At 38.8% G+C, this 27,394-nt stretch overlaps 2 protein-coding genes across 2 annotated transcripts; both read left to right on the top strand.

Annotated features, from left to right (window-relative positions):
- The first annotated feature begins 204 nt into the window (after positions 1 to 204).
- dnajc10 (DnaJ (Hsp40) homolog, subfamily C, member 10) lies at positions 205 to 18,375 on the top strand. Its single transcript, XM_042495244.1, has 25 exons — positions 205 to 322; positions 2,140 to 2,399; positions 2,898 to 3,063; positions 3,207 to 3,257; positions 3,977 to 4,059; positions 4,752 to 4,883; positions 5,734 to 5,827; positions 5,936 to 6,013; positions 7,093 to 7,136; positions 7,483 to 7,548; positions 7,878 to 7,943; positions 8,742 to 8,831; positions 8,921 to 9,031; positions 9,102 to 9,216; positions 9,450 to 9,577; positions 11,129 to 11,245; positions 11,339 to 11,440; positions 11,624 to 11,684; positions 12,868 to 12,962; positions 13,779 to 13,912; positions 15,104 to 15,157; positions 15,772 to 15,919; positions 16,091 to 16,213; positions 16,775 to 16,876; positions 16,956 to 18,375. The coding sequence occupies exons 2-25, from the start codon at positions 2,187 to 2,189 to the stop codon at positions 16,965 to 16,967; spliced, it is 2,385 nt and encodes a 794-aa protein (XP_042351178.1). The 5' UTR covers positions 205 to 322; positions 2,140 to 2,186; the 3' UTR covers positions 16,968 to 18,375.
- A 1,295-nt stretch (positions 18,376 to 19,670) lies between these two features.
- Positions 19,671 to 24,891, top strand: nup35 (nucleoporin 35). Its single transcript, XM_042494941.1, has 9 exons — positions 19,671 to 19,967; positions 21,037 to 21,192; positions 21,301 to 21,428; positions 21,536 to 21,587; positions 21,886 to 21,994; positions 22,115 to 22,184; positions 23,565 to 23,693; positions 23,778 to 23,912; positions 24,696 to 24,891. The coding sequence occupies exons 1-9, from the start codon at positions 19,955 to 19,957 to the stop codon at positions 24,771 to 24,773; spliced, it is 870 nt and encodes a 289-aa protein (XP_042350875.1). The 5' UTR covers positions 19,671 to 19,954; the 3' UTR covers positions 24,774 to 24,891.
- The last annotated feature ends 2,503 nt before the right edge of the window (positions 24,892 to 27,394 follow it).

The raw sequence follows: 27,394 nt of genomic DNA, 5'->3' as shown, positions 1-27,394 counted from the left end.
AATCTTAAAAGAGTGCTGAATTTCTCGAAATGTCCTAAACTCCTGGGAACATGTATGGGGTTGTTACGACTGGCCCCTGGCCTCCTGTCATTTTGGAGAAGTGGCCCCCAGACAAAGCTGAGGTGTGAATCGCTGCTTTAAGGCTCTGTTTGCTTTCTGGTTTAGATGCCTTTATTGTGAAGGGCTCCTGGCGGAAGCTGGATGTGTTGTTTTGTAGCTAGCTGTTAGCTTGATCCCGGTGTGTGTGTGTGCGTGTGTGTGTGTGTGAGCCGGACGCTGATGCGGATCTTCAGCTGCTTCTGAAAGTTGGGACACATCTGAGGTGAGGAATCTGCTGCTTCTTCATTCAGATCCAAAGTTTTGTAAACGATGAATAATTATTATCTTTAGCTTCGCCGAACAAAAGGCGGGAAGATTAACGTCCCGGCGAAGCTAATCGGCTAATTAGCTAGCAGGTTGTGTGAGAGTTGCTGCAGACTGAGGGACACACAGCTAGCTAGCCTAGCTTACTGCAGCGTAATTTTAGCCTTTTTATTGTGTCAAGAATGAGTTAAAGTCTGAGACATGTCGTGTTTGGCCGTCCTGATACCCGGCAGCGTCGATGTCACCGCTGAACTCTTTCCTGTATTCGTTTATCGCAGTATTTTTGTGTAAACATGTTATCTAATGTTAGCGACTGTTCATCCAAACTAAATGTTCCCAGAATGATCCGAAATGTGTTTTTATTCTAATGCGATTTCTAAAAAATCATTTAGGAGATACCGTGAACGAGTAATGGGAGAACTACGCAGATACTTTACTGTAGTAAAAGTACAAATACCACAGTGTGAAAATACTCTGTTACGAGTGCAGTACTGCACTGAAAATGTTACTGAAGTAAAAGGAAGTTTAATCAGGAAAAAGCACTTAAAGTACCCAGTGCAGAAAAGTCTAAAAATACAAACAAAACACCTCATAACCTCAAAAATACCTTTAAAAAACGAGAGGGCAAAAAAGAATAAAGTCAAAATTATTTAAAAACAGGCTTTAAAACTCACTCCAAAAACTAAAAAATTCAATTATAACTCTTTGAATGTACATGTGAGTATTGTGTTATAATAAACCTGAAAAAAAACTGGATCGGTCTTTATATTACAATTACATGACCGGGTATTTAACCCTTTGAATTCTTTAGATTTCTTTCAAAAACACGAGGGATAGAGATGGGTAACAAAAGAAGGAAGCACCCAAAAATTAACAAGAATTTTTTAAATGGTACAAGAAAATTACTGGAAAATTAGTTAAAAAATAAAATAATTTTTTTTGAGGGTAAACTAATTAAATCATAGAAATGTCATTGAAATCTAGAAATGTCCTAAAATCCTAGAAACGTGTGGGGCTGCTGCGACTGGCCCCTGGCCCCCTGTCATTTTGCTAAAGTGAGTTGAGTTTCTCTGCTGTAGGTGCAGGCAGCAGTAATTGAGAACAAATACTGGGACAGCAGCTGTAGAGATGCGGCTCCTGCTGACGGCCCAGCGTGTTTTAAAGTTTGAGGGGTTGGCGGCTGGTGAGGAGACACTCCCCCAACCGCCCTCAGCCAATCCTCCTCAGCCACATGTGCACACGGGACGTTCACACACTCAGAGAACAAAACAGAGCAACACAGTACAATTAGGTTTGAAAAGTACGGGCTGTAAGGGTTTGCACATCATCCCACTAAACTAGCGTAACTGGAGGATGTAAACGGCTGCAGGGCTGGGTGGACGAGTTATTTAATTTTGGGTTTTCATCACGCAGCAGTAAACCTGGCAGCACTGACTTACTGATCTGCACAGCGAGGAAGCCGGGATGTCCCGATCAAGCTTTTTTTTTGGCTGTAATCAGCCAGAAGTCATTTGACATTGAGTATCTTTATACAAAATATCAAAGTAAAACAAATAAAAATATTTTATATGGCCTTTATCACAGTTCCACTGCAGCTTTTGTTTTTTGTTTGTTTTTTTCAACTAAATAACAAAATTAAAAAGTGGTGTCAGTTGAACATGAAAAAACAAACGGCTGATCAGGCCTGATACCAATCCTTCTTTGGTACGTTCCTACATGGAAGCAATGACGTTTGTGTGTGTGTGTGTGTGTGTGTGTGTGTGTGTGTGTGTTAAGCTGCTCCTGCTCTGCTGGTGATCGTGGTTGTACTGGGAGAACTGGTGATGGGGCACAGGGTTGTCCTCGGGGTTCAGAGGTCTCGTCTCGTTCAGCTCATGGTGCCGCCGCTGCTCGTCGTCGTCCTGCTGGCGACGGCGTCGTGGGCGGAGAGCCAAGACTACTACGGTCTGCTGGGAGTCAACAGGGAGGCCACGACCAGAGAGATCCGACAGGCCTTCAAGAAGCTGGCGCTCACCATGCACCCCGACAAAAACCCCGTGAGTTACTCCGAGAAACTACCAACCATTCGCCAAAAACCACAAACCCCGAGTTTAACCTGGGAGGTCGGTGTACTTTTCAGTCTTTGAATTTTCCTTTCAGAAACTGAAATAAGAAAACAAAAAATAATAACTTTTTGATTTCAAAATCAAAAAAGGAAAAATAAAAACAGGTCAGTTTTCGGGGACAGAAATATAGAAATAGAAAAGTCCCTTACTGTAAAACTTTGAAGAAAAGTCCCACGAAAAAGAGAGAATTATTAAAATTTTCAAGCTTTTTTTCAGGTCTTTTCTGGCTTTGTATTTTTTAAATTTTATTTTACTTTTTACTTTCTTGTTTTTTTATTTTGTTTTGTTTTTCTGCAGATTTGTACAGGTTTCTTAATTTCTTTTTCTGAAAGTTAAATTCAAAGACCAAAAAGTACACTGATGCTGAAACCACCAAAAAACCCAACAGTCAACGATGTACAAATCCTGAGAAAAAGTGTTGTGTTTCAGGGCGACCCTGCCGCCCACGAGAAGTTCCTGAAAGTGAATCGAGCCTACGAAGTTCTGAAGGACGAAGACCTCCGAAAGAAATATGATAAATACGGAGAAAAGGGATTGGACGAGCAGCAGCAGGGAGGACGCTACGAGAGCTGGAACTTCTACCGTTATGACTTTGGTAAGTCTCCGTTATAACTGTGATGACGCTACAAGACCGACAGCTTTGGATCCTTTTTAGGACCGTGATAAGACAAATGTTGTCTTTGAAACTACCAACTGATTTTACTGTGAAAAAAATCTTAAATCTGTTCTTTTGTGCAGGTATTTACGATGATGATTTGGAGATCATCACACTGGACAGCGGGGACTTTGGTAAGAGCTCGTTTTATTTTCACACCTCTGTATTAACTGTTATTTTGCTCCTTTTAATCAGTATTTGAAGTTTCTAATTTCTTTGCTGCTGTCACATTTGCTGGTTAAAGGGTTTGAACAGCCCTGAAAAGCCTCCATAAATGTTCCATGTTTTCTTCAAAAATCACCCAATATTTTAAACAAAAACATTTTTTTCTTTTAAAACCACCTAAATGTTGGGGCGGCCTCTCGCTCAGTGAGTAGAGCGTGCGTCCTCAGCAGCGGCCCGCGTTCGATTCCAGCTTGCGGCCGTTTGCTGTGTCATCCCCTCTCTCTCTCCCTCTTTCCTGTCACTTAAATAAAGGCAAGACAAGCCAAAAAAAATAATCTTAAAAAACCCGCCTAAATATGTAAAGTTAAAAAAAAAAGTCACAATTTTTTAGAGAAAGACGTTCACCTAAAAAATAATGGTGAATATTGAAGCAGCAAACGCAGATATTTCCTGAATTTTAGTGCTCAGCAGCTCGATCTCACACTGCATTTTCCACAATAGTGTCTCACTTTGTCTCTCTTTGTCCCCAGTGGCTGTCTCATGACTTTGAGACAGTACAGGCACTAAAACATGATTACTGTGAGAAAACGCAGACGCGACATGCAGATGGGTAAACATGCAGTGACTGTCGTGTGTGTGTGTGTGTGTGTGTGTGTGTGTGTGTGTGTGTGTGTGTGTGTGTTTTCAGAGGCAGCAGTGAATTCTGGAGAAATCTGGTTCATCAACTTCTATTTCCCACGATGCTCACATTGTCACCAGCTGGCTCCAACGGTAATATAACACAAAAATACAAAATCATCACATGTTTGCAGCTCACTGTCAACTTTTTTTGATTCTTGATTTTTCTTGTAAGCTCATTGTTTTGCTCATTTTAAAGTCTTTGTTTTATTTTCCTCTTAAACGGCTTTACTGAAAAAGTCTTTAAATCATTGATTACATTCATCTAAAAATAAAGCCTTAATTGGCATTAAAATGTCTATTTTAATAGAACGTTAATAGAACTTTAGTTCTATTGAAAACACTCGAGTTAGAATAAAATGAAACCAGAGGACAAATATTGCAGTAATGCAGGACGCACGATGTCAGTATAAAATAGTACAAAGAAAAAGACCAAACACAACAACAGAAACAACAAAAGCAATAAAACCACAAATAAAAGGAAAATAAAATAGATCACATGTAAATAAAAGATAAAAGAAATAAAAGTTTCTCATTGTTTTCATGTGTTTTTATGAGAAATCAAGCCAGGTTTCAAAGGGTTAATCAGGAAGCTGTCTTCAATAGAAATCAGAAACACACAGACGAGTGTCCGTCTGTATGTCTCTCTGTCTGTCTCTCTCTGTGTCTCTGTCTGTCTGTGTGTGTGTCTCTGCCTGTCTCTCTGTGTGTCTCTGTATGTCTCTCTGTCTGTCTCTCTGTGTGTCTCTGTCTGTGTCTCTCTAACTAACGTGTCTGTCTCTCAGTGGAGGGAGTTTGCCAAAGAGATGGACGGAGTCCTCAGGATCGGAGCGGTGAACTGTGGAGACAACAACGGCCTGTGCAGGAGTAAAGGCATCAACAGCTACCCGAGTCTGTTCATATTCAGAGCAGGACAGGTCTGTGTGTTGATCCTGTCCTTATCATCTATAAATATGGAGCTGAACGCGCTCTGCATTTCAACCCACAGCAGTGTCTCATCTTCCTCCTCTTTTCATCTCCATGTGAAATGATCTGTATCTCATGTCCGTGTTTACACTAAAAACCACCTGCATTAATGAAATTCAGCAGTCATCCAATGACAGCTCACCGGTATGATTTTGGTGAACATTTAAAGTGCAGATTCTTATTTTATTGTATTTTATTTTATTTTATTTTATTTTATTTCGTTTTATTTCGTTTTATTTCGTTTTATTTCCTCTTTTAAAAAAATAGTGATTTATTTTTTTGTAAAATCTGATGTTTTCCGGTTCTAAGATGTGAGGATGTGCTGCTCTCCTTGATCCTACATTTTAGTAAATTTGATATTTGGGGATTTGTGAATGTTGTTTGGACAAAAAAAGACATGTACTTCAGTTACTTTAAGCTCCAGGAGATTTCGGACTTTTATCACTGTTTTCTAATATTTTGTAGATCAAATGATTCATGAAGATAATAATCTACTGGTTAATTGGTTATAACATAATTGTTATAAGTAGTCCTTATGTTATATCATTAGTTAATTCAGTGTTTATGTTTTGATTTTTTCCATTTGCAGCAAAAAAATTCCAGTTTCTGTAAATCAATTACATTTTTATGGAGCAGTGACAATATTGGGGAAAATTGTAAGAAAAAGATCAGCTTTCTCCTGTTTTTGTCTGTTGTTGCTTTAATGAGCGTCACCTGCTTTCTTTTTTTTTCCACTTGTCTGTCGTGTACAAATGTCAGTGAATATTTTGTTTTTCTGGAAATGTGTTTGTCTTTCTATAGAGACCAGAGAAGTTTAATGGGGAGCGCTCTAAAGACAGCCTGGTCCGCTTCTCCATGCAGTTCATCACGACAACCATCACTGAGCTCTGGCAGGGTGAATTATTCTACGTTTATGTCCTTTTGTTTATCTTCAACCTGATTATCAGGCTGGTTGTTGCGGTTCTGTGTGGTCTGACCTGTAGGTGTGGTTGTGTTTTATCAGGTAACGTGTTCAACGAGATAGAGAGCGCGTTCTCGTCGGGGCTCGGCTGGCTGATCACCTTCTGCTCCGACACCGGAGGTAACACGCAAACTCAAATTACTTTTTTTATGCCTCAAAGTGTTGTTGCACGTCACATACAAATACACAGGTGTGTGTGACGTGGCACAAATCTATCAGAGATGTAAAGTGTCACATCATCACACCTTTTTCTGTGTTCACACAAATTTCACATTTCCTGGGAAAACTTTTTTTTCCAAAGTTTTTATTGTTGATTTTTAAAAAAGTTTGGAGGGCATGTTTTCTTTAAAAACCCTTCACAATTATTTTATTTTATTTTATTTTATTTATTTATTTTTGAAAAATCTTTGCTTAAATCCCTAAATCTTTTAGCAGTTTTTTTTTTTTTTTTAAATTTATTTTTTATTGACATTCAGAATCAGACGTTCAGAAACAGACATTTACATTTGGGACATCATTTGGGCGTATATCTAGTTTCCGTTGTCTGCCTCAAATGTCCGGAAAAAAGGAAAAAAGGAAGAAAAAAAATTGTATATGTATATATATACATACAACATATATACTTACATACGCACATACACACCCATACATACATACATATACATACATACCCGCACATATGTATATCTTTCTTTTCCTTAAACATTAACACTAACATGAACATGGGGTGTTTTCTGTTGAAATATTACAGTTAAATAGATAATTAATCCAGTGCGTCTTTATATGGTCAAAAAATGAAAATAAAATAAATACAGAAAAAAGAACCTTAAATAAAAGAGGGGCGTTTCAGGGAGATATACATTTTCCATTGCTTCCAGATGTCATCGAACTTAGATTGCTGAAGCCTCATTGAGAAAGTGATTCTTTCCATAACGAAAATCTCATAAATGATATCATACCATTCATCTATAGTTGGGGTGTCTGGCTTAAGCCATTTTTTTGTTATTGCTTTTCTAGCAGCTAGACTCACTTTTAGCAGTTTTTATAGAAAAGTTTAAAAAATCTGGGCGATTTAACTTTCTTAAATTTTTGAAAGCTATGTCGGGAATGATGTCAGACGTTCTGACACAATATTCCTGTTAGTATTTAGTTAACCATATCGAGTAATAATCATGTACTTTCCTTGCTTCCTCTCTCAGATTGCCTGGAGTCGAAAACAAGACAGAAGTTGGCGGGGATGTTGGTGAGAACACAGCAGTAATATTGTAACACCGGATTCCTTCGACAAAAAATATAATTTTTTTGTGATAATTCTCTAATAACCCCCCCTTCTTTTTAAAAATAATTTGTAGGTAATTTCTTGTCACCTTTTCCTAATATACCACAATTTGTGGGACACTTCTCGCCAAGTTGGTCTCTATTCCCCGTGTTTTTGAAAGAAATCAAACCTGTGAGCTCCGGCTATAAAGGGTTCAATAGCTTCAGAAAGGCATCTGAAAGAAGCACAAGCTGTAGATCTGGTTTGAAAGGGTTAATTAATGATGGTAGATATGTGTGATCTGACTGTGTGTGCACGTGTGTTTGTGTAGGACGGTCTAGTAAAGGTTGGATGGATGGACTGCACCACACAGGGACAGCTTTGTGACAGCTTCCAGGTAAGAGCCAGTGCAACTGCAATACTGCTGATACTATTACTGTCAGATACTTAGAGCACTCACTTCCCAGTTTGTGGTCCTTTGTTGGTGAAAAGACTCCCAAAATTCTTTGCTAGTTTGGTTAATGTGGGAGATAAATCAGAGTATCGTCTGCAAAGATGCAGAGGGAGATCATTTGTTTCCGAGTGTCTTTGACTTCTCTGAACTGTAGATTTATTTTCAGCTACAAAAATGAGCCCAGCAGGAAGAATAGCAATTGTGGTTTTAAGTAGCTGGGGTATATTTTTTTACTGCAGTACTTGTACTCGTGCACTTCTGTTGTATTTCAGGTGACCAGTGGAGCGACTGCTTTATTCCCACCTGGAAGTTCTCTGGATCAAAAAGGCAGCGTGCTGGTGAGACACACACATTAACACATTAACGTCCGTATCTGCACAGCGTCTCCCGCGGATCCTTAAAAAGTCTTGAAAGGCATTGAATTCAGCAAGCTAAAAATAAGGCCTTAATACGCATTAAAATGTCTTAAATCAGTCTTTCAAAATTCTTAAAAATGCTTAGACATTGGAGTTAGGATTTTTTTTTTCATGTCGTTGCAGTGAAAAAACTCATTAAGAGCTTGAAGCTACAGAATGCCTCTTGCATTAATTTCACCAAAGAAACATGTTTTATGTTGGAATATTTTTCCATCAGTATTGGCAGTTGTATAACTGGTCTTCAATTTTAGTTCAAGTTGCATCAAAAGAGACTTAAAAAGTCTTAAAAGGCATAGTATTTATTTCTCTATAATAATAATTAAAATATCTTTAAAATGCTCTTACATTAGAGTTAGTCTTTTTTTCGTCTCTTTTTCTCTAATTCGGTGACATTAAAAGCATAATTCACAGAATGTGTCTTGTATTAACATGACCACAGAGTCATGTTTTAGGGTACAATAAATAATTAAAAAACTAAAATAAAATTCTCTCTAACCTTAAGTTATTGATTTCAGTATACGTTTTTTTTTTTGTTAATTATTGGCGATTGTAAAATTGGTTTTAAATCTCAGTTCAAGTGGCACCAAAAGAGTCTTAAAACATCTTAAATCCCACTTGAGAAGTTGTAGGAGCCCTTGTTGTACTGTGTTAGTAATACTGTGTATAGTACTGCAGCACTGACTCAGTGTGTGTGTGTGTGTGTGTGTGTGTGTGTTTCAGTGGTTGAGTACTCTCGACAGTAAAGAGATTTACAGTCAGGTCATCAACCATCTGCCGGATCTGGAGCTGCTGACCGGTGAAAACTTCCAGGTACATTCGTAAACGTACCGGAGGCTTCAGGTTTTACATCAACGCTCGACGCTACATATTTAAATCCTGTTGTCACTTCCTGTCCCCAGAGGAAGCTGGCACATCATCGCTGGTTGGTCAGTTTTACATTTGGAGACAGAAGCTCCGCCTCCAACGAGTACAAGAAGCTTAAAGCTTTCCTCCGAAACGACCACATACAGGTACCTGTCTGTCCGTCTGTCTCAGCGTGTCTCTCTGCCTGAACGTCCAGCTGACCGTCTGTCTCTGCAGGTCGGCCGAGTCGACTGTTCAGCGGACTCACAGTTGTGTCAGTCTCTCTACATCCATAAATCCTGCGTGGCCGTATTTAAAGGACTGGGAATCCACGACTTTGAGATCCACCACGGTCAGTACTACAGACTGTGCAGGGTTTTGTTTTATTTTATTTATTTTATTTTATTAAGTTTACAGTCAGGAAGTTTATGTGCTTTGAAACCTGAAATAAAATAAAATCAAACCACTTTGCTCAGGCTCCAAAGGCTGTGAAAGAAAAAAATCATATTTTAGAAGTTAAATGGATAATAGATTAGCAAAAGAGTTGCTGATTAATGCTGTTTATTCTCTCCGTCCCGTCTGTAGGCAAAGATGTGCTGTACAACATTGTGGGTTTTGCGAGGGACAGCGTTCGTGCTCACGTGACGACTTTGAGACCCGACAACTTTCCTTCAGACAGAAAGGAGCCGTGGCTGGTCGACTTCTTTGCTCCGGTTCGTAACTCTCCTCTTTAACTCTTTGAAAGTTGGAGCAACATCATTTTTCTTGTGCTGCTTTCTAATGACTTTTACAAGAATTTAAACCTTTGCACCCCGAGCAGATTAATCTGATTCTTTCTAAAAATTGTACTATTTTTTAAATGTATTTATTTTGTACTATTTGGCTCCGTTTTCTTTTCTTTTTTTCAAGCATTTGACCCTCCAGCACTTTGTTTCACTGCTGTTAACTCAACACACACTGAGCACGCCAGTCTCAATATTTTTTTTAGAGCTGGGGTAAATGTCTGGGGAAAAAGGGAAAATCTAAGGAAAATTATCATAATTAAATATTTTTATGTATGAATTATAATGTTTAAGCACTGTAATTTTCCAGCTTTTTTTTTAAATTAATTTTCAGGTAATATGTTTGTACGTTTTAATAATTTCTTGCTATTTTAAAGCTCATTTCTCCTTTCGTTGCTCTGTGCCTTTTCAGTTTTTTTTTTTAATCAAGCCAATATGCTTGGGTTTCAAAGGGTTAATCAAAAGATTGATCGATATTGCCTGATCAGGTTAAAACTTGACTCCAGTTTCTAAGTGGTGATACTTGGTTTTGGTCATTTAATCTGGTTTTTTTTGTAGCATTTGACAAAGTAAACCACTAATGACGCATCTGTATCTTTCTCACATGCTGTATCTCAAGCCTCTTCCCTCCCAAAAATAAATACACCGCGTACCTTAATACGTATGAGTTCGTCTCAGATAGAAGCAGGAACGTCTCATAAAACACGTCCTCCTGATCATAAATCAACAGGTGGAAATGCCACATCATCACTGACAGGCTTGATTTCAGCTCAGATCGTTTTGTTCCTCCCGTGATGATCGGCCCGTCTGACTCCCTGTTTACCTTCAGGGCTGGTGATGGTGTCACACCTCCAACACAAACACCGAGTGACACAGACAGAAAAAGAGAGGCGGGCAGGAATCTACCTCACGGTGCACGCCTTTATGTGTGCCAACGAGTGAAGATTACTGTCCAATCAGAGCTGAGAACTTAAATTACTGTGAGAAAACATTAAATGTGCGTGAAGAGGGGTTTATTAGACGAGTTTCCATCAATTTTTCGTGCAAATTCTGACTGAATTTAAAGAAAATTGGTTGAATGAATGCAAATTAATGCATGTCTCCATTTTTGCAAATAACAGAAGTGTCCGGACCACGTCTGTTTTGCCTCCTGACTTTATCCGGTGGTTGATATTGAGAATCTGCTGATTTACTTGATTTCTTTGGAAAAACATGAGCAATTTAAGAATAAATAACCCACAAATTAGAAAGACATTTGTAGAAAATTAACTGAAAATTAAAAAATGAAAGGAAAAAAAAGTTTAATAAAAAAGAAAAGAAAAGAAAAAAGAAAAAGACCGGGAAAAATAAAAATAAAAAACAAAACTAGATAATAATAAAGGTAAAGGTATTAAAAGGTTTAAATACTCTGAAAGCAGCACAGGAAAATCGATGATGATCCAGGTTTCAGAGGGTTATTAAATATTTGATTCTTGTGTGCAGTGGTGTCCTCCATGTCGAGCTTTGCTGCCTGAGCTGAGAAAAGCCTCCATCCAGCTGGCTGGACAGATGAAGTTTGGCACTCTGGACTGCACCATCCACCACAGCCTCTGCTCCATGGTAAGCACAGACACACCTGGGCTGCACCACTCTTTACAGACAGGTACATACCACGGACGGGGCGATCATTTTTTGTCTTTCTCTGTTTCTCAGTATAATATTCAGGCTTATCCCACCACAGTGATCTTTAACGGCTCCTCTGTTCATGAATATGAAGGACAACATTCAGCCGACGGCATCCTGGAGTTCATACAGGTACGACTGCACGCCAGTCTCATACTGATGCAGCATAAAACACACGACCCCTGTTGTCTCTGCCAGCAGGAAGTGACTTTTACAGCTGCAGCCTTCCCCCAAAAAAGGTTTCAGTTAAAATGGCTGCATCATAATCGAGTGAAGAACGTCTTTGTCTGAAAGAGATTCTCTTTGTCTCTGCAGGATCTGGTCAATCCATCTGTGGTGGTTCTGGATCCTTCCAGCTTTGCAGAGAGAGTTAAAGGTAAAAGTATTTCTGACAGCAACAGAAAGTCACAGTACAAACTGCAAAACCAGTTTGCACAAAGATGTTTTAATGCATCAGATTCACCCTGACCCTCGGGGGTGGACACCATCAATGATATACACATAATGGTAAATATCAGCCTCTCACTTAATTTACAAATGGTTAAATTCACTAAAATAAAGAATTTAGAGATCTAACAGACTTTTACAAAAACTCCTAAACAAACCTCACAGATATGATGATGAAAACCAATACGCTGTTTGCTAATGTAACTGCATTATCATTTAAAGAAATGCTAGATTATCTCCCTACAAAGGTGCTTTTTTTCTTCATTTCACATATATTATTGTTCCACACATCCCTGTTCTATGCTCCAATAAAAGCAGGTTCTTTTACCTCTTTTTATTTTTATTTTATTAAATTAATTTTTTTTAAATTTATTTTTAATTATTTTAGTCATGCTTAATATTTATTTTTTTTTATTATTTACTTTTTTACTTACTCATCTATTTTCTTTAATATGTAGATGTGTGTGCATACTTGCACACACATCTACATACTTGCTTTTTATTATTTTATTTACTTTTTTAAATATAATGCTGGATAAAAATAGACTCATACCAAAATGTAACTTTCTATCAACAGCAAAAAAACAACTGACAAAGTCAGGAATGAATGCAGTACTCTGAAAAAAAAAATTATCCAGGCTGCACAAAACTTTCTAGTTACTGACCGAACAGCTCAGTTTTTTTAGCAAAGCTCTTTCACCCATCAGTCTGGGAAAACAAAAAAATCCTCTCAAATTTAGAAACTGTTTTACTGTGAAAACACTTCAGGCAGCAGCAAACATACAGTGTGTATTCTGGAAAAACTTCACAGTTACGGGATATTTTTAGTGACTCTCCACCAGAATAAGTGTCAGTATTTTTAAAGGCATTGCTGCAGCCTGTAAAAGTTGTTTTTCCTGTTTTTTACTCCCTCGCTGTAACAGCTGAAAACACAACTCTCAGTTCTTAAATAGCCCTCAGGAAAGGTGGATTTTTACATTTTTAATTATTCATTTAATTATTATTATTATGAGTGTCTTTATTTTGATGCACCTCGGACCAAGTTTTGTTACTAGTTGTCATAAATAAGTTTCTCTGTCCTTGTGTGCTCTCTCCCGTGGCGTCGGCTGCAGGTCGAGCTGAGGGGCAGATCTGGGCGGTGGATTTCTACGCGCCGTGGTGCGGTCCCTGTCAGGCTCTGCTCCCAGAGTGGAGACGCATGGCGAGGGTACGTCACACATCATACACACCAAACACACAAACACACAAACACACACACACACACACACACACATACACCGAAACAACCTGGACCGTGTAAAGAAAACCAGCACAGAGCGATACTAACTGTAAACTATCCTGCAGAGAAACTCAAAAGCACCGGGGGGGCGGCTGGTCGATATGGCCAATAAATACAGATAATTAACCCTTTGAAAGCTGATTGGCTTGATTTATTTCTAAAACATTAGGAGACAATGAGCAACTTAGCAAGACAATACTGACAATAAATTTGTTTCAGAAAAAGAAAGAAAGAAAATGACCTGGAAATTGGCACCCAAAAGAATACAAGTAAAACAACACCAAGAAAATGACCCAAAATTAGCAAAATATAAAAAAATGACCTGAAAAAATGAAGAAAAGAAAATAAGACAAGAAAATTACCTGAATATTAGCAAAAAGAAATGGGATATATAAAATAATAATAATAATAATTTTTCAAATTAATTATAAGTATAAATAATAAAGTTTTGTGGTCATTTTGCTGTAATGTCCTAAAATCCTACAAATGTCCTAAAATCTTAGGAACATGTATGGGCACATTGAGTGTCCTTGCTCCTGTGACAAAGACCGCTTAAAGTGAGAATTTTTCGGGGCTATAGATGCCTGCGTTTAGTGGGGCAGGTGGAGTATTTTGAAGGGCATTGCCTAGAACCGCTTTAGCATCACATCACACGGGGTCTAGACTCAGAAGAAATGCAGTTTTTGGACCGGACAGAAGTGTAACTTGTATAACATGTGTCTTTCTTTCTGTCTCACCCTGCAGATGCTGTCGGGTCAGATCCTGGTCGGTTCAGTTGACTGTCAGCGGTTTCAGTCCTTCTGTCAAGGTCAGAGTGTGAGGGCGTACCCTGAAATCCGCCTGTACCCCGGCAACGCCCGGCAGCCTGATCGCTACATGTATGTACTACTACACTTAAAAATACTGTTCGTACAGACATTTTTTTCCAAAGTGTGTGCACACTATGACATGTTGGGAAACTCTGAGTTAACAAGTCAGATTTTTTTTTTTAAATAACACAATTCCAATACTTTAATAAATTATTACGTTTATTGACATAAGCTTTTAGCTTAGGTTGTGCAGATCATAGGGATATGAAACATTTGAAGATACTACAAAAATGACATCACAATAAGCAAAAACACCAATTTAAGCACTGGAGGACCATTTCTATTGCACAGAGTTCCCACCGATCCTTAAAAAGTCTTAAAGGAAATTAAATTCATTAATTCATAAATAAGGCCTTAATTTTGATTAAACTGACATAAATTAATCTTTCAAAAGTCTTAAAAATGCTCAGACATGGGAAGAGGAATTTTATCTTTTTTTCTGATAATGTATTGTAAAATCTCAAAATAATTGGCAACATTTTTTTTTAAATAAAATAAAATTAAATGATTTAATAAAACCATTTTCTTAATGTTGTCTTGATTGGAATCCAAGCCAGAAATACCCAATATTTTCCTTTTCTGTCGGTAAACCAAATAGATACTTTTATGATAATAAAATATTTTTTTGTCTGCCATGTGTTGAACTCAAAAAAGGGTTGTTTTTCCAACATTATAGCAAGATAATCAAATTTTTTTACTGGACTAAAAAAAGTCATGTTTTGTGTTACAATAAACATTTGGGAAAAATAAATTTGTTCTTAAATTTTGGTTTTTAGAAAAGTGGTCTTAAACTTAACTGCAAGTGGCATTAAAAAAGTCTTTAACAGACGTAAACCAACCTTGCCTTAAGCTGCAGGATCCCTGTCGCTGACTTCACAGGGTTAAAATGTGATAAAGTGTCAGTGTCGTGTTTGCAACTGTTTCCACAGCCACCCAGGTAGCCAAAAAAGCAGATATTGCAGTTTTTAATTCTTCAGGTAAAGTAATGAAGCACTGATTTGCTGTGGAGTTCCTCAGGGTTCTGTGTTAGGTCCTTGTCTATTCCCATCACATGTCCAATTTGGAACTTGTAATCCAAAAACACATCATGTCTTTCTAAATGGGATTTTTCTCATTACTTTTGAATGTTAGTATCATCAGTCACAATGGGTTTAAGAGCGTTTCTCTTATCTTATTGATCCTATCTTTGTGTCTCTTCAGGAGTTATAACGGTTGGCACAGAGATGCCCATTCACTGAGATCATGGGCACTAAGGTGAGTCACAGCAGTTATTACAGCGGCTCCCAACAGGTGGATCCACCAGGTGCAAATTTCTCCTTCATCATTAGTTCAAGGTCCGCACATACGAGAGATTACCACATATTCAGTTTCATTTCACAAACTGTAAATAACACGTGGGCTTAAAACAGAATGATAACATATTGCAAATGTACAGTGCAGTTAGTTAAAATAAGGAGCGTTGAGGACACTGGGGGCTAAGCTTGGACCTCTGCAGAAAAACATGCACTTTTTTTGTCTCTTTTGAAATTTTTGGTGATTTTTAAAACTTGTGGCAATTTTTTTTCTTTAAAACTTTTTGGCAATGTTAATTTTTTTACTTAATTTGTTTTTGGGTGAGGGGCATTTTAATTTTTTTTTTTTTTCGTTTTTTCCCTTTTTTTTTCAGTTTTTTTTTTTTTTTTTTTGCATCTTTTATAATTTTGGTCTATTTTTTAAGAAAACGCGCCTTCCAAACCAGCGGGCCTGCCAAAATAAGTCACCAAAATTAACACCATTTATAACAGCCAAAAACTGTAAAAACAGAAATTATTGTTGGATTTTCACGTTTCTGAAGGTCCCTGAATACATCATGTGTCTTGTGTGTCCAGCTCTTTACCGAGAGCGTCGGTGGACCTGACTCCAGAGTCCTTCAGGTCTCAGGTTATGTCAGGTCAGGATCACTGGGTTCTGGACTTTTACGCCCCTTGGTGTGGTCCCTGTCAACACTTCGCCCCGGAGTTTGAAGTCATGGCTCGGGTGAGACACCGTTTTGTTTTCCAAACAATTATTTTGATCTAATAACTTCAGTTCTGTGGCGCGGGTCAAGCACAGGAGCCACAGACATGAATTCGCTCGCTGACGTGTTAAAGAGAAGGTTTCTGTGTAGCTGAGGCTCTTTATGTGGGTGTTTTTTTGTGTGATTGACAGATTCTTAAAGGAGAGGTTCGAGCGGGGAAAGTGGACTGTCAGGCTCATTTTCAGACCTGTCATTCAGCTGGAATCACCGCCTACCCAACCGTCAGATTCTACCCGTACCTGGGAACAAGGAGGGTAAGTACACACAGAAATAAAGAGCTTCACCTGTCCAGACTTCAGTCTTTAGGTATCATATCAAAGTATGAAAACAGACACCTACGGGGTTTCCTACACATTCATTTATTTGTGGCGGACCACCACAATATAATTTGCCTCCACGTATGGATTTTCTCTCTGTGTCTTGCGTTTGCTCTCTCACTCTCCTGTGCGTGCTTTAACCTGTGTAACAGCAGCAACAGAAAGTTTGTTTTCACTCACCTCTGCAGCTGCTGCTCCTCTAATCCGCTGATTTAAGTCTGGTGGCTTCAAAGAGATCGATATAACAGCTTCAGTTTCCCATCAGAAAGGGCTTTCTGACGGCAAAGTTATTCAAAATAGTTAATTGAACACTTGAACTGATAATGACGTTTATCGGTGGCTAAAATGCATTTTGTGTTTTTAACCTCTGTGGCGGTACTCCTGCCTGCTTTTCCAAAATAATACACTGACGATGGAGAAGAGCCTCATGCAACCCCGCTTAAAAAAATCCCCAAACTCTCTCTTTAAACCTAAGCATGTACTCGTTTTTGCTGACAGTATGAACATAGTGGGGAACACATCAACAGCCGGGACGCCAACGTGATCGCCGACACCATCAGACAACGACTACAAAAAGTGTCGCCACAGTTACACAAGAAGGTGAGTCTCTGTTCACCTCAAATTCAAACACAAACCGGACGGAGAAACTGAGTCTGAAATTGTTGTTTTTTCTCTGCAGGACGAGCTCTGATGATCGGTGGGCGTCGCCGTGAGAAAGACCAGTGATCTGATTGGTCGGGGAGGAACAGAAGTGAATTTGATTGATCCGGCACAATAATCGATCAGTCGACACTCTTTGACCACAGCTGTAACTCAGAGACAGACAGACTGTCAGCTGCTGTGCGTTGAATGTACAGAACACTCCTGCCTTGTTTTTATTTGTTTTTCTTTTTGTCTCCATCGTTTGTATTTACTCTATGAAGTAAAACTGTGGGACGCTGTTTACGGGACACGTTACTGACGGGCGCTGTATGGCCAGCCCTTTTAACTTATTTAGTGACTTCAGCGTGTTAAAATGTTGATTTAAGATCTCTGTAAAACAGTTTTGACATGTTGCATATATCCTTCATTTAACCATTTAAAAGTCTCACTGAGATTTAAATCTTTTTATAGAGAAACCTGGCCAATTTATATAAATTTTCACTTGTAGATCACATTTCGCCTGACCAAAAATGATGCACAGATATCTTAAACTTTTGAATGAAGTACCTCAAAAACGTTAGTTGACCTTTTAATTACCATATTTATTTAGTGGAATTTTTTTCATATCTTAAAATTTAATTCTGTCTAGTTACAAAAGGTATAAAAGGATCTGTAGATATCTCAAATATAATTGTTGCTAGTCCAAATACATATTTTTTTACTAGTTAGAAATGTATTTAAGATATCTAAAATGCAATTCTAGATATGTTATTTATTCTTCTAGCTTAAATTCCAAACATACAGTAAATAATCAGTAAAAGTTGACTAGTTGAAATTAAAGTATCCAAAATGAACATTTCTACTCATGAGAAGTGAAGGGTAGATATCAGTAATTTGAAAAGAACAGTAAGTTTGAATGGAAGTCAATGGTAAAAGGTGATTTGTAATTGTTATAGATATCCACAAAAAAAGCATTTCAACCAGTAAGACATGAACAAGAAATGAACTGTGGATATTTGTAATGACTTTTGAATAGAAGTCAATGGTATCAGTTGACTAGTTGTAATTAAGTTTAAGATATCTACAATTTCACATTTTCACCAGAAAGAAATAAACATCACGTTTTATTTGAAATGAATTGTAGATATCTGTAATTCAGTTTGAATAGAAGTCAATGGTTTCTGGTTTTCACCAGTTAGAAATTAATTATAGATATGTTAAATTTCTATAAGCCAAAAAAGCAGTCGTTAATGTCTACAGTTGGTATTACAGCTGCTGATTAAATGTTAAAAGGGCTTGCCACACACACACACACACACACACACACACACACACACACACACACACACACACACACACACACACACACACAGCCTGATGTTGACAGTGTTGTACTTTATTGTTCATGTAGAAACTGTTGGACCTTCACAATAAAACGGTGTGTTTCTGTTTAAAGATTTAAAGTCACGTCACTTTTACAACATTTACTGCAGTTTTCTTTTTATTCCACTTTTTTTTATGAATTCAGTCTCATCTCAGAGGTCATAATAATAATGATGATAATAATATAATGTTAAAGATCATTAATTGATAAGTCATCTGACAGACAATTCAACTGTTTTAATTATTCATTAATTATTTAACTCTTTGCGATACTGGACATAAAAAATGCATTTTTGTGTGAATTAATGACTGTGGATTTTGTCCCCCTCTCTTCAGTGTAATTATGGATGCGTGACTATTGTTTTACAGCAGATTGGGGAAAATGTGAACGTATTCTTTAACCCTTTGAAACATCGATCAATTTTACAGATATTTAAAACCTGTTAACTCTGAGCAAACTGCAGCAATTTTTTCAAAAACATGAAAAATAAGGCTTTTTTTTAAAAAAAAAAAAAAAAAAAAAGCAGGGGAATATGCCTAGGGGAAAAAAAGATAAAAGCTATGGAAAAACTATATTTACAATTACATAGTTGAAATTATCATACAAAATCAGAATTTTGAAGTCCCTTTTCCAGGTCTTTCCTTGTTTAAAACTTTATTTTTTTTGTTTTTGTTTGTTATAACACATTTTAATTAGTAAAAAATAGTTTAGGAGTTAATAATAAAGGAGTTAATAAATAAAAAGGGGGAAAAGTCCAGAAAACTATATTTATATATGTCATAATTACATGTTCATTGTTTGAAATTATTAATTTTTTTCTGTGTTGTCTTTTCTGTTTGTTTGTTTTTCTATTTTTTTGATTAGTAAATATAAATGTTTAGATATAGAAAATTACTTTAATAAAAGCCAGGGAAAAATGCAAAAAAAAAGTAAGAGGTGACAATAGAATTATTTAAAAAATAAAGTCCAAAAAATATTTATAGCTATCATGATTACATATCTAAAATTATGTTACAAAATTATTTGCATTTTGAAACTTATTTCACGTCATTGCTTTGTCTGTTTTTACTTTCTTTTTAATTAAAAAAAAATGTGCTTCTAATTATTATTTTAATTGTGCTACTAATTTCTTGCTAATTTTTCGGTCATTTCTTTTTCGTTGCTTGTTGCCTCCTTGTACAATTTTGGAAAAAAAATAATGCCAAGTTGCTCATGTTTCAAATGCTTTAAACCTCGGTTCATCTGTCAAAAAATAATAATAAAATATTAAATAAAATTTGGTTTTATAAATTCCGCGGGAAAAAAAAAAACTCCCTTGAACGCATCTTCACACTGACGCAGTCTAAATGCGCCGGAAGTTCACCCAGTTAGCCCAGTTAGCCGCAGTGCTGCCAGCTCCGGTCAGTCCAGTCCTCCAGCAGCTCTGAGCCCCAGAAACAAACCACAGCGGGCGGAGACATCACGCATTTAACCGCTCAGCTCTGATTAATCGGATAATACCCGTTATCTGTTGGTTTGGGCCGAATACTCGGAACACAGGGAGTTACCGATACGTTAGCTCTGTGTTAGCCTCCGGAGCTAGCCGCGCAGCCCTGCGTGCTGGCGTCACTTCCTGCTTTTAAAACTCGCGGCCAGAAAATAACGAAAGAAAAATGGAGCTACAAGGTAAAGAAACTGTTTTCTAACGTCTCTAATCTGTCTGTGTCTGTTTTAAATCATGTCCTGCTGTTAACGCGTCTAACTGTCCCCTGTCTGCGCGGACTTCCGGCTAGCTGCTTTGTTTCCTGTTTCTGGTGTTTAAAAAGATGAAAACATTTAATCAAACGCTAAAGTTAAAGGATTTATTCTCAGATTTAGATATTTTATGATGTGTGTTACTGTTTCTGTGATCAAATTCACCCCGAACAGCGTTATAATCTCACTTTACCTGCAGATACTTTTACTTTTACGAGAAGGATTTATAGTCTTTTTTTAAGGTAATTAAGAAAAACTGAAATCAAAATGAGTCCCTAAATCCTACATCTTTACACACTTATATATATATATATATAAGTAGTAAAGTATGTACTTGTACTGTACTGTACTAAGTCGAGACAATATTATTTTGATTTTGTTGCCATGTACTGAATATTGCTACAAACCAGTGCTGTGCAACTTTTGTTTGTTTTTTGGAGGCCGCTTTTGTAAAATGACACGATTTTAAAACATTTCTAGGATTTAAGGATGTTTCTGGAATTTGGGGATATTTATGGGATTTCAGGACATTTTTATTTTTACACATTTCTATATTTTAGAACGCGTCTAGGATTTTAGGATGTTTAGATGGTTTTTGCACGTTTCTAGGAATTTAGGACATTTCAGTGATTTTAGGATGTTTCTTGGATTTTTGCACATTTCTTGATTTTAGGACATTTCAATGATTTCGGGAGGTTTTCTAGGATTTTAGGACTTTTCTGTGGTTTTAGGATGATTCTGGGTTTTTTCTGTAACATAATTTTAAAATCTTTGGACTTTTTTTTCTCCTTTTTAATAAGCTAATATTGAAGTCATTATCTTGTCACCTTTAATTTATTTCTTTTCTTGCCATGCTGCTCGTCACCTTTTTTCCATGTTTTTTAAAATAAATTAAACCAGTTTTCTCAGTCTTTAGCGGTTTCACTACTTGTGAGGAACACTGATCCCGGTGGTAAAGGGTTAAACTGTCCCTGTCCCTGTCTCTGTCTCTGTCTCTCAGTGGGATCTGAACCGATGACCCTGGGCTCTCCCACCTCTCCAAAGTCGACCCCTGGAGCTCAGTTTCTGCCCGGTTTCCTGATGGGCGACCTGCCGGCTCCGGCCAGCCCGCAGCCCCGCCCCTTCAGTCTGACCACGCCCATCGCAGAGAGCACAGGTGCCCCAGCACGAAGACACCTGTGTGGACACCTGTGTGGACACCTGTGTGGACACCTGGTTGTTGTTACTCTGTGGATTTATTCTTGTGTCTTGTTGTGAACTTCAGGAGGAGGTGGAGGTTCGGCCCCGCAGCCCGTCGTCCCCACGCCCAAAGATAAGAGCGGAGCCCCACCTGTTCGCAGTATCCATGACGACCTGATCAATGTGGCCACGCCCCTCAGCACACACAGACAGGTGAGTCCAGAGACGGCGTCTAAAAAACGCAAAGTATTCAGACTCGGACGGCTCCGATGATAAAAACGTGATCGACGTCTGAACTCGTTTCCTGTTTGTCTCTTCAGTCTTTTCCAGTGATGCAAACTCCTCTGTCGGCACGCGGAGCCTCAACTCCAGGTACGCTCCGCCCCGCTGCGCCCGAAAAACTGACAAGATGTTTTCTCTCAAAATCGCCAAAAGTTTTTGAAGGCAAAAAAAAAAGTTTTCTTCAAAAATCTCTAAAGAAAAGGCTAAAATGTTTTCTCCAAAAAGTAAAATAGAAATATGCCAAAATGTTTATTTCAGAAATCATGAAAAAAAAGTCTGTCTTCACCTGTCTGTCCTCTGCCTGTCTTCACCTGTCTGTCTTCACCTGTCTGTCCTCTGCCTGTCTTCACCTGCCTGTCCTCTGCCTGTTTCCTGTCTCTGTGTCCAGGTGTGCAGCAGCTGTGTCTGTCTCCGGCTCAGGTGGACCCGTTCTACAGTCAGGGAGAGTCTCTGTCATCTGAGGACCAGCTGGACCAGACCTGGGTCACCGTGTTCGGGTATTTATACCCCTAAAAATACTGCTAACACTGCTGTACTGCATCATTAATATACTGTGAATTCTCCTACATAAACTCTGTGTGTGTGTGTGTGTGTGTGTGTGTGTGTGTGTGTGTTAGTTTTCCTCCAGCGTCAGCCTCCTACATCCTGCTGCAGTTCGCTCAGTACGGAAACATCCTCAAACACACGGTGAGACACAGACACACACACACAGACACACACACACAGCCACACACACACACACAGACACACACACACACACACACAGACACAGGCACACACACACACACACACACACAGACACAGGCACACACACACACACACACACACACACAGAGACACACAGACACAGGCACACACACACACACACACACAGAGACACACAGACACAGGCACACACACACACACACACAGAGACACACAGACACAGGCACACACACACACACAGGCACACACACACACAGAGACACAGACACAGGCACACACACACACACACACACACACACAGAGACACACAGACACAGGCACACACACACACACACACACAGAGACACACAGACACAGGCACACACACACACACACACACACACACACACACAGGCACACACACACAGACACACACACAGCTGTGTTCGTTACTTTCAGCAGCTGAAGATGAAAAAACCTCGTTTGATTGTTTATTTATCAGGTTTCTTTTGGTTTTTGAGGCAGAAAATCGTCTGCAGACGCTCAGACTGCAGCGGTTCAGCTGCAGCTCGTCCTGCAGAGACCGCTGACAAATAAAGACGCGTCGTCATTTAAACCTTAATAAAATAACTAAGCTTTATGCGGCCTGATGCTGCGTTCACGTGATCGTAGTTTCTGAGTCGGGAAGTCGTTCTTCCGACTTCGTTCTTCGTGTTCAGGAGCTCTGAGATCGTAAAGTGGAAACAGCACGAAGCTACAGAGAAGACGGTTTTTATTTTAATGCTAAGAGCATTTAAACAGCGTTTATAGCTGTTTCCACTTTATTAAAGTTACATATTTATTTATTTATTTTAAATGTATTTTATTTTCTTATTTTGGTGCGCGGGAGGCAGATCCGTGCTGAGAGCGCGTGCTCGCTGTGGAAAAGCTTGTGGTGGTTTTGTGCTCACAGAGACGACGTGAAGAAGGACAGCATTATTTAACGTGACGCCTCCGTCATAACGACAGCTCTGACCGGCGGCGACGCCACGTTGAAAACAAGACAGGAAGTTGTGAAGATAGCAGGAAGTTTGAGTTTTACGTCATGAACTTGGAGAGAAATCAAACTAATGGACTGAATCATGTAAACCCGTCAGATCAGATTGTTACCATCACCGGATTATTAACCAGTTATGGCACTGGAGCGCCGTGACGCCGCCGTCGTTCGGTCTGCAGTTAAATCTGAAAACAGCTGCAGTCAGACTGGTGCGTCCCTGCTGTCCCCGCTGTCCCCACTGTCCCTGCTGTCCCCACTGTCCCTGCTGTCCCCGCTGTCCCTGCTGCGTCCGCTCGGAGTCTCGTTGCGGGTCTGTGTAGAGAAATGACGGCTGTGTCTCCTGACAGATGGCGTCTCCTGGAAACTGGATGCACCTCCAGTATCAGTCCAGGCTCCAGGCCAGGAAGGCTCTGTCCAAGGACGGCAAAGTGTTCGGAGACGCCATCATGGTGGGAGTCAAACCGTGCATCGACAAGGTCAGTGCCCGTCTGTTGCCGCCGCCGCTCTGCCGTCTGATCACGACATCGGGTGACACTTTGAAGTCTGTCTCTGTCTTTCAGAGCGTGATGGACAGCAGCGTCGCCGTCTCGCCTCCCCTCTCCACCTCCTTCTCGTCCTCCGCGCTCCCCTCCACGCCTCGCTCCGCCATCCGGCCGCTCAGCGCCGCCTACAGGAGCTCCGGCAGCGACTACCAGGTGACCTCTGACCTCACAATTCACTTAAAAATCCTAACCCAGGGTTCCCATGTGCATGGAAAACCTGGAAAAGTCATTCAATTTCATAATCACATTTTCCAGGCCTGGAAAAGTCAAGGATAAAGTAAAAATCATTTTATTTTATTATTTTTAAAAATATTTGAATTTGGCAACACTTTTGTTATTTTTGTTTATTTATTTTTTCATTAATGATTTTTTTCATTGTTTTGGTAATTTTTATAGAAAACTTAAGTTTGGCTTTTTTTAAAATATCCTTTAAAAGAAAATTTTGATTTTTTGTCTTTTTAATATTTGGCTAATTTTTATTTCATTAGAAAAATTTACTGATTTTTATAGAGATTTTGCATAAATCAGGGCTATTTATTTATTTTTAATTGTGTGACTTATTTATTATATTATATTTTTTTTAAGAAAACAGGGTTAACAGTCATTTTTCTTTTTAAAAATGCCATCATTTATCGCAGCCAGAAACTGTTCAAACAGAAATAATCGTTGGATTTTGAAATTAGAGCTGCTCCTTGAACACATCATGAGGGATGCTAAAATAATGTTTGATTATAGTTTGAGTCATTCAGGTTTTAAAAAACACCCAGCAAGCGGGGCACGAACAGGAGAACGATTTTGGGTCCTTGAAAAGTCATGGAAAAGTTTTAAATTTAGTCCATGAAAAACATGTGGGAACTTTGTTAACTGCATTTAGTTAACGTAAAAAATGTGTGTGTGTGTGTGTGTGTGTGTGTGTGTGTGTGTGTGTGTGTTTAGGTGTTGGCAGACAGACAGACTCCCAGGAAAGACGACAGTTTTGTTTCCAAGGCGATGGAGTACATGTTTGGCTGGTGACATCACACAATGCATCATGGGAGAGAGGGGAATCCATGGACGGACGGATGAACTGATTCACTACACTGTGTGTGTGTGTGTGTGTGTGTGTGTGTGTGTGTGTGTGTGTGTGTGCGCGTGTGTGGAGGTGGAGGATCTTTCTGTCTCTCTTCTTTTATAATCAGTGTTTTTTATTGTTTTTGTGTCAATAAAGTTTTTCTCTGATTTGAATTCAGAGAAGCAGAGGTTTCAGTCAGAGGTGAAGTTCTTTCTGCAGACGCATGGTGGCACCGTTCACGCCGTTCACACCGTTCACACCGTTCACACTGTCCACACTGTCTCAAAGTGTAGTCACGTCCTCATATGTTGTGGACAGAAGTTTATGGACACTGACGTGCCGCTCTAACTGCCTCCACTCTGCAGTTTTTGAGCCTTGAAGCTGCTGCAGGGATTTGTTCCCTCAGATAAACGTCACAGCTGATGTTTGGGGATCAGCTCTGACTCACAGTCAGTGTGCAGCCCAAAGATGTTGAAGTCAGAGCGCTGTGCACGCCAGTCAAGATTTTCCATGCCAAACTGGGGGCACGTATTTCTTCATGGAGCACAGGGACAAAACACAGACGCTGTCGACACAAAGCTGGAAACAATACTAAAATATGATTGTTTAATGCAGCATTTAGACTTCTTTTAGTGAAAGTGAGAAACCCAAACCACAGGAAAATAATATATTTATAATATAAAAAGAATAAGGAAAACTGTCTAGCAAGTTACATTTATTATTGCTATAATTATAGATTTAAATTAATGTTTTAGAAAAAAATATGTATGCATGCATTTATATAATTTGTGTGTGTGTGTGTGTATTAACTATAATTATAGATTTAAAAGAAAAAATGTGCATGTAAATATTTATTTGTCTATTTTTATATTACTATCAAAAAAATAGTGAAAACTGTCCAGAAAACTATATTTTTTAGTACTATAAATGAAGATTTAAAATGATGTGAAAGACGAAGAATATATATCAGTACATGTATATCTTTTTCAGTTCTCAGCATTTATTTATTTTATTTTTTTTTCAGGTAATTCCCTTTTTTTCTAAACCTGTGAAATTCCTTCTCGTCATGTTTTTGACAGAAATCAAACCAGTCAGGTTTCAAAGGGTTAAATTTGAGGTGGTCGGTCTCGGCTGCATCGATTGTCACAAAGATGCATTTGTATAATTTAATGGACTCTGGTGTGAGCGGGAATTTTATTTTGTCCAGCAGGTGGAGCCAGCATTCCTGCTGCCACTCAGTTTAAGAAGTTCATTACAAAAATCTGTGTTAAAAGTCCTTTAAGAGTCTTTTAGTGTTTGAAAGATGACTATAAACCTGCAGAGCTCAAGTTTTCCTAAAAAAGTAACAGAAAGGTTCATTAATTCAGTTTAAAGACGTCACAGGTTTATGTAATCAGTCCTGCCGCACGCCCTCTTACATCAAGTTCAGCAACATATTTTGAGTAACAGGCAGGAGCACCTCAGTGTTTGGCGTGTGTGTCGGTAAATACACGGACGTCACTGAATGACTCACGGATAATGACGAATCAAGTTGATACATGGTGCAGTTAGCTGCAAATACACACATCGACGTTCCTGCTCAACCTGCCGAAGAGGCTCAACGAGTTGTTTAGATTTAATGAATAAAAATCAAACTAGAGGGTCAGTTTTTCTGTCTCATGACGGCTCAGTTTCACCTGCAGAGTGACTGATGCCTTGAGGAGTAAGGGGGGGGGTTTCCTGTCCTTATCGCCTGTCATTTCAGGAATCTCTCACCGGTTGACCTCTCTCCCAGGAGCCAATTACCTCTGTGTCCCTTCTGCCAGCAACATATGGCCTCCTCAGCCCCCGCTCCTCCAGCAGCGCAGAGTCCGACGATCAATGACTGAGCAGGCCTCACGGGCGACACTGTGGACAACAGAAGGTCCACTGCCAGAGGACGGAGCGAGAGGAGGGGGCTGTGTGGAGGAGGACGGGGGAGGACGGGGGAGGACGGGCGAAGGCTTTGGTTGAGCTTCTGCTTAACCCTGCTGACCTTAAAGGGCATTTGAAACCACACGATCAGGGGAAACGGTTTATGTAAAATCTCATGTGATACTTAACTTACAGCTCCCGATAGGATGCATTTTTCAACATTTTTCTGTAATCCAAGAAACATCCCAAAATCTGAGATACAGACTAAAATCCTAGATTTGCCTTAAAATCAGGGAAATGCCCCAGAAACGTCCTAAAATCAGAGAAACTTGCCAAAACCCTTAAAATATTCCTAAATCATGGTAATGTCCTAAAATCCTACAAACATTCTAAAATCTTAGAGTCTTCCTAAAATTATATAATGTCTTAAAATCCAAGAAACATCCTAAAATCCTACAAACGTCCTAAAATCCAGAATGTGCTAAAATCCTACAAATGTCCTAAAATCCAAGAAATGTCCTAAAATCTTGTAAAAGTCTTAAAAATTCTATAACGTGCTTTAATACAAGAAACATTCTAAAATCCTAGAAACAGAAAAATCGTATAGATTTGCCCTTAAATCTTAGGAATGTCCTGAAATTCTGTAACGCCCTAAAATCCAAGAAATGTGCTAAAATCCTAGAGACACGGA

This window comes from Plectropomus leopardus, chromosome 10, assembly GCF_008729295.1.
Source record: "Plectropomus leopardus isolate mb chromosome 10, YSFRI_Pleo_2.0, whole genome shotgun sequence".
Classification (NCBI taxonomy): Eukaryota; Metazoa; Chordata; class Actinopteri; order Perciformes; family Serranidae; genus Plectropomus; species Plectropomus leopardus.
Note: the sequence above shows the minus strand (reverse complement) of the source record. Positions and strands in the feature narration are given on the sequence as shown.

Excerpts from the sequence above, each read along its gene's own strand:
- dnajc10 (XM_042495244.1), top strand. The coding sequence starts at position 2,187 with ATGGGGCACAGGGTTGTCCTCGGGGTTCAGAGGTCTCGTCTCGTTCAG. Across the intron at positions 7,944-8,741 it reads ATCAAAAAGGCAGCGTGCTG|TGGTTGAGTACTCTCGACAG; the intron begins GTGAGACACACA and ends TGTGTGTTTCAG. Across the intron at positions 12,963-13,778 it reads AGTGGAGACGCATGGCGAGG|ATGCTGTCGGGTCAGATCCT; the intron begins GTACGTCACACA and ends CTCACCCTGCAG.
- nup35 (XM_042494941.1), top strand. Across the intron at positions 21,429-21,535 it reads CCCTCAGCACACACAGACAG|TCTTTTCCAGTGATGCAAAC; the intron begins GTGAGTCCAGAG and ends TTGTCTCTTCAG. Across the intron at positions 21,588-21,885 it reads ACGCGGAGCCTCAACTCCAG|GTGTGCAGCAGCTGTGTCTG; the intron begins GTACGCTCCGCC and ends CTCTGTGTCCAG.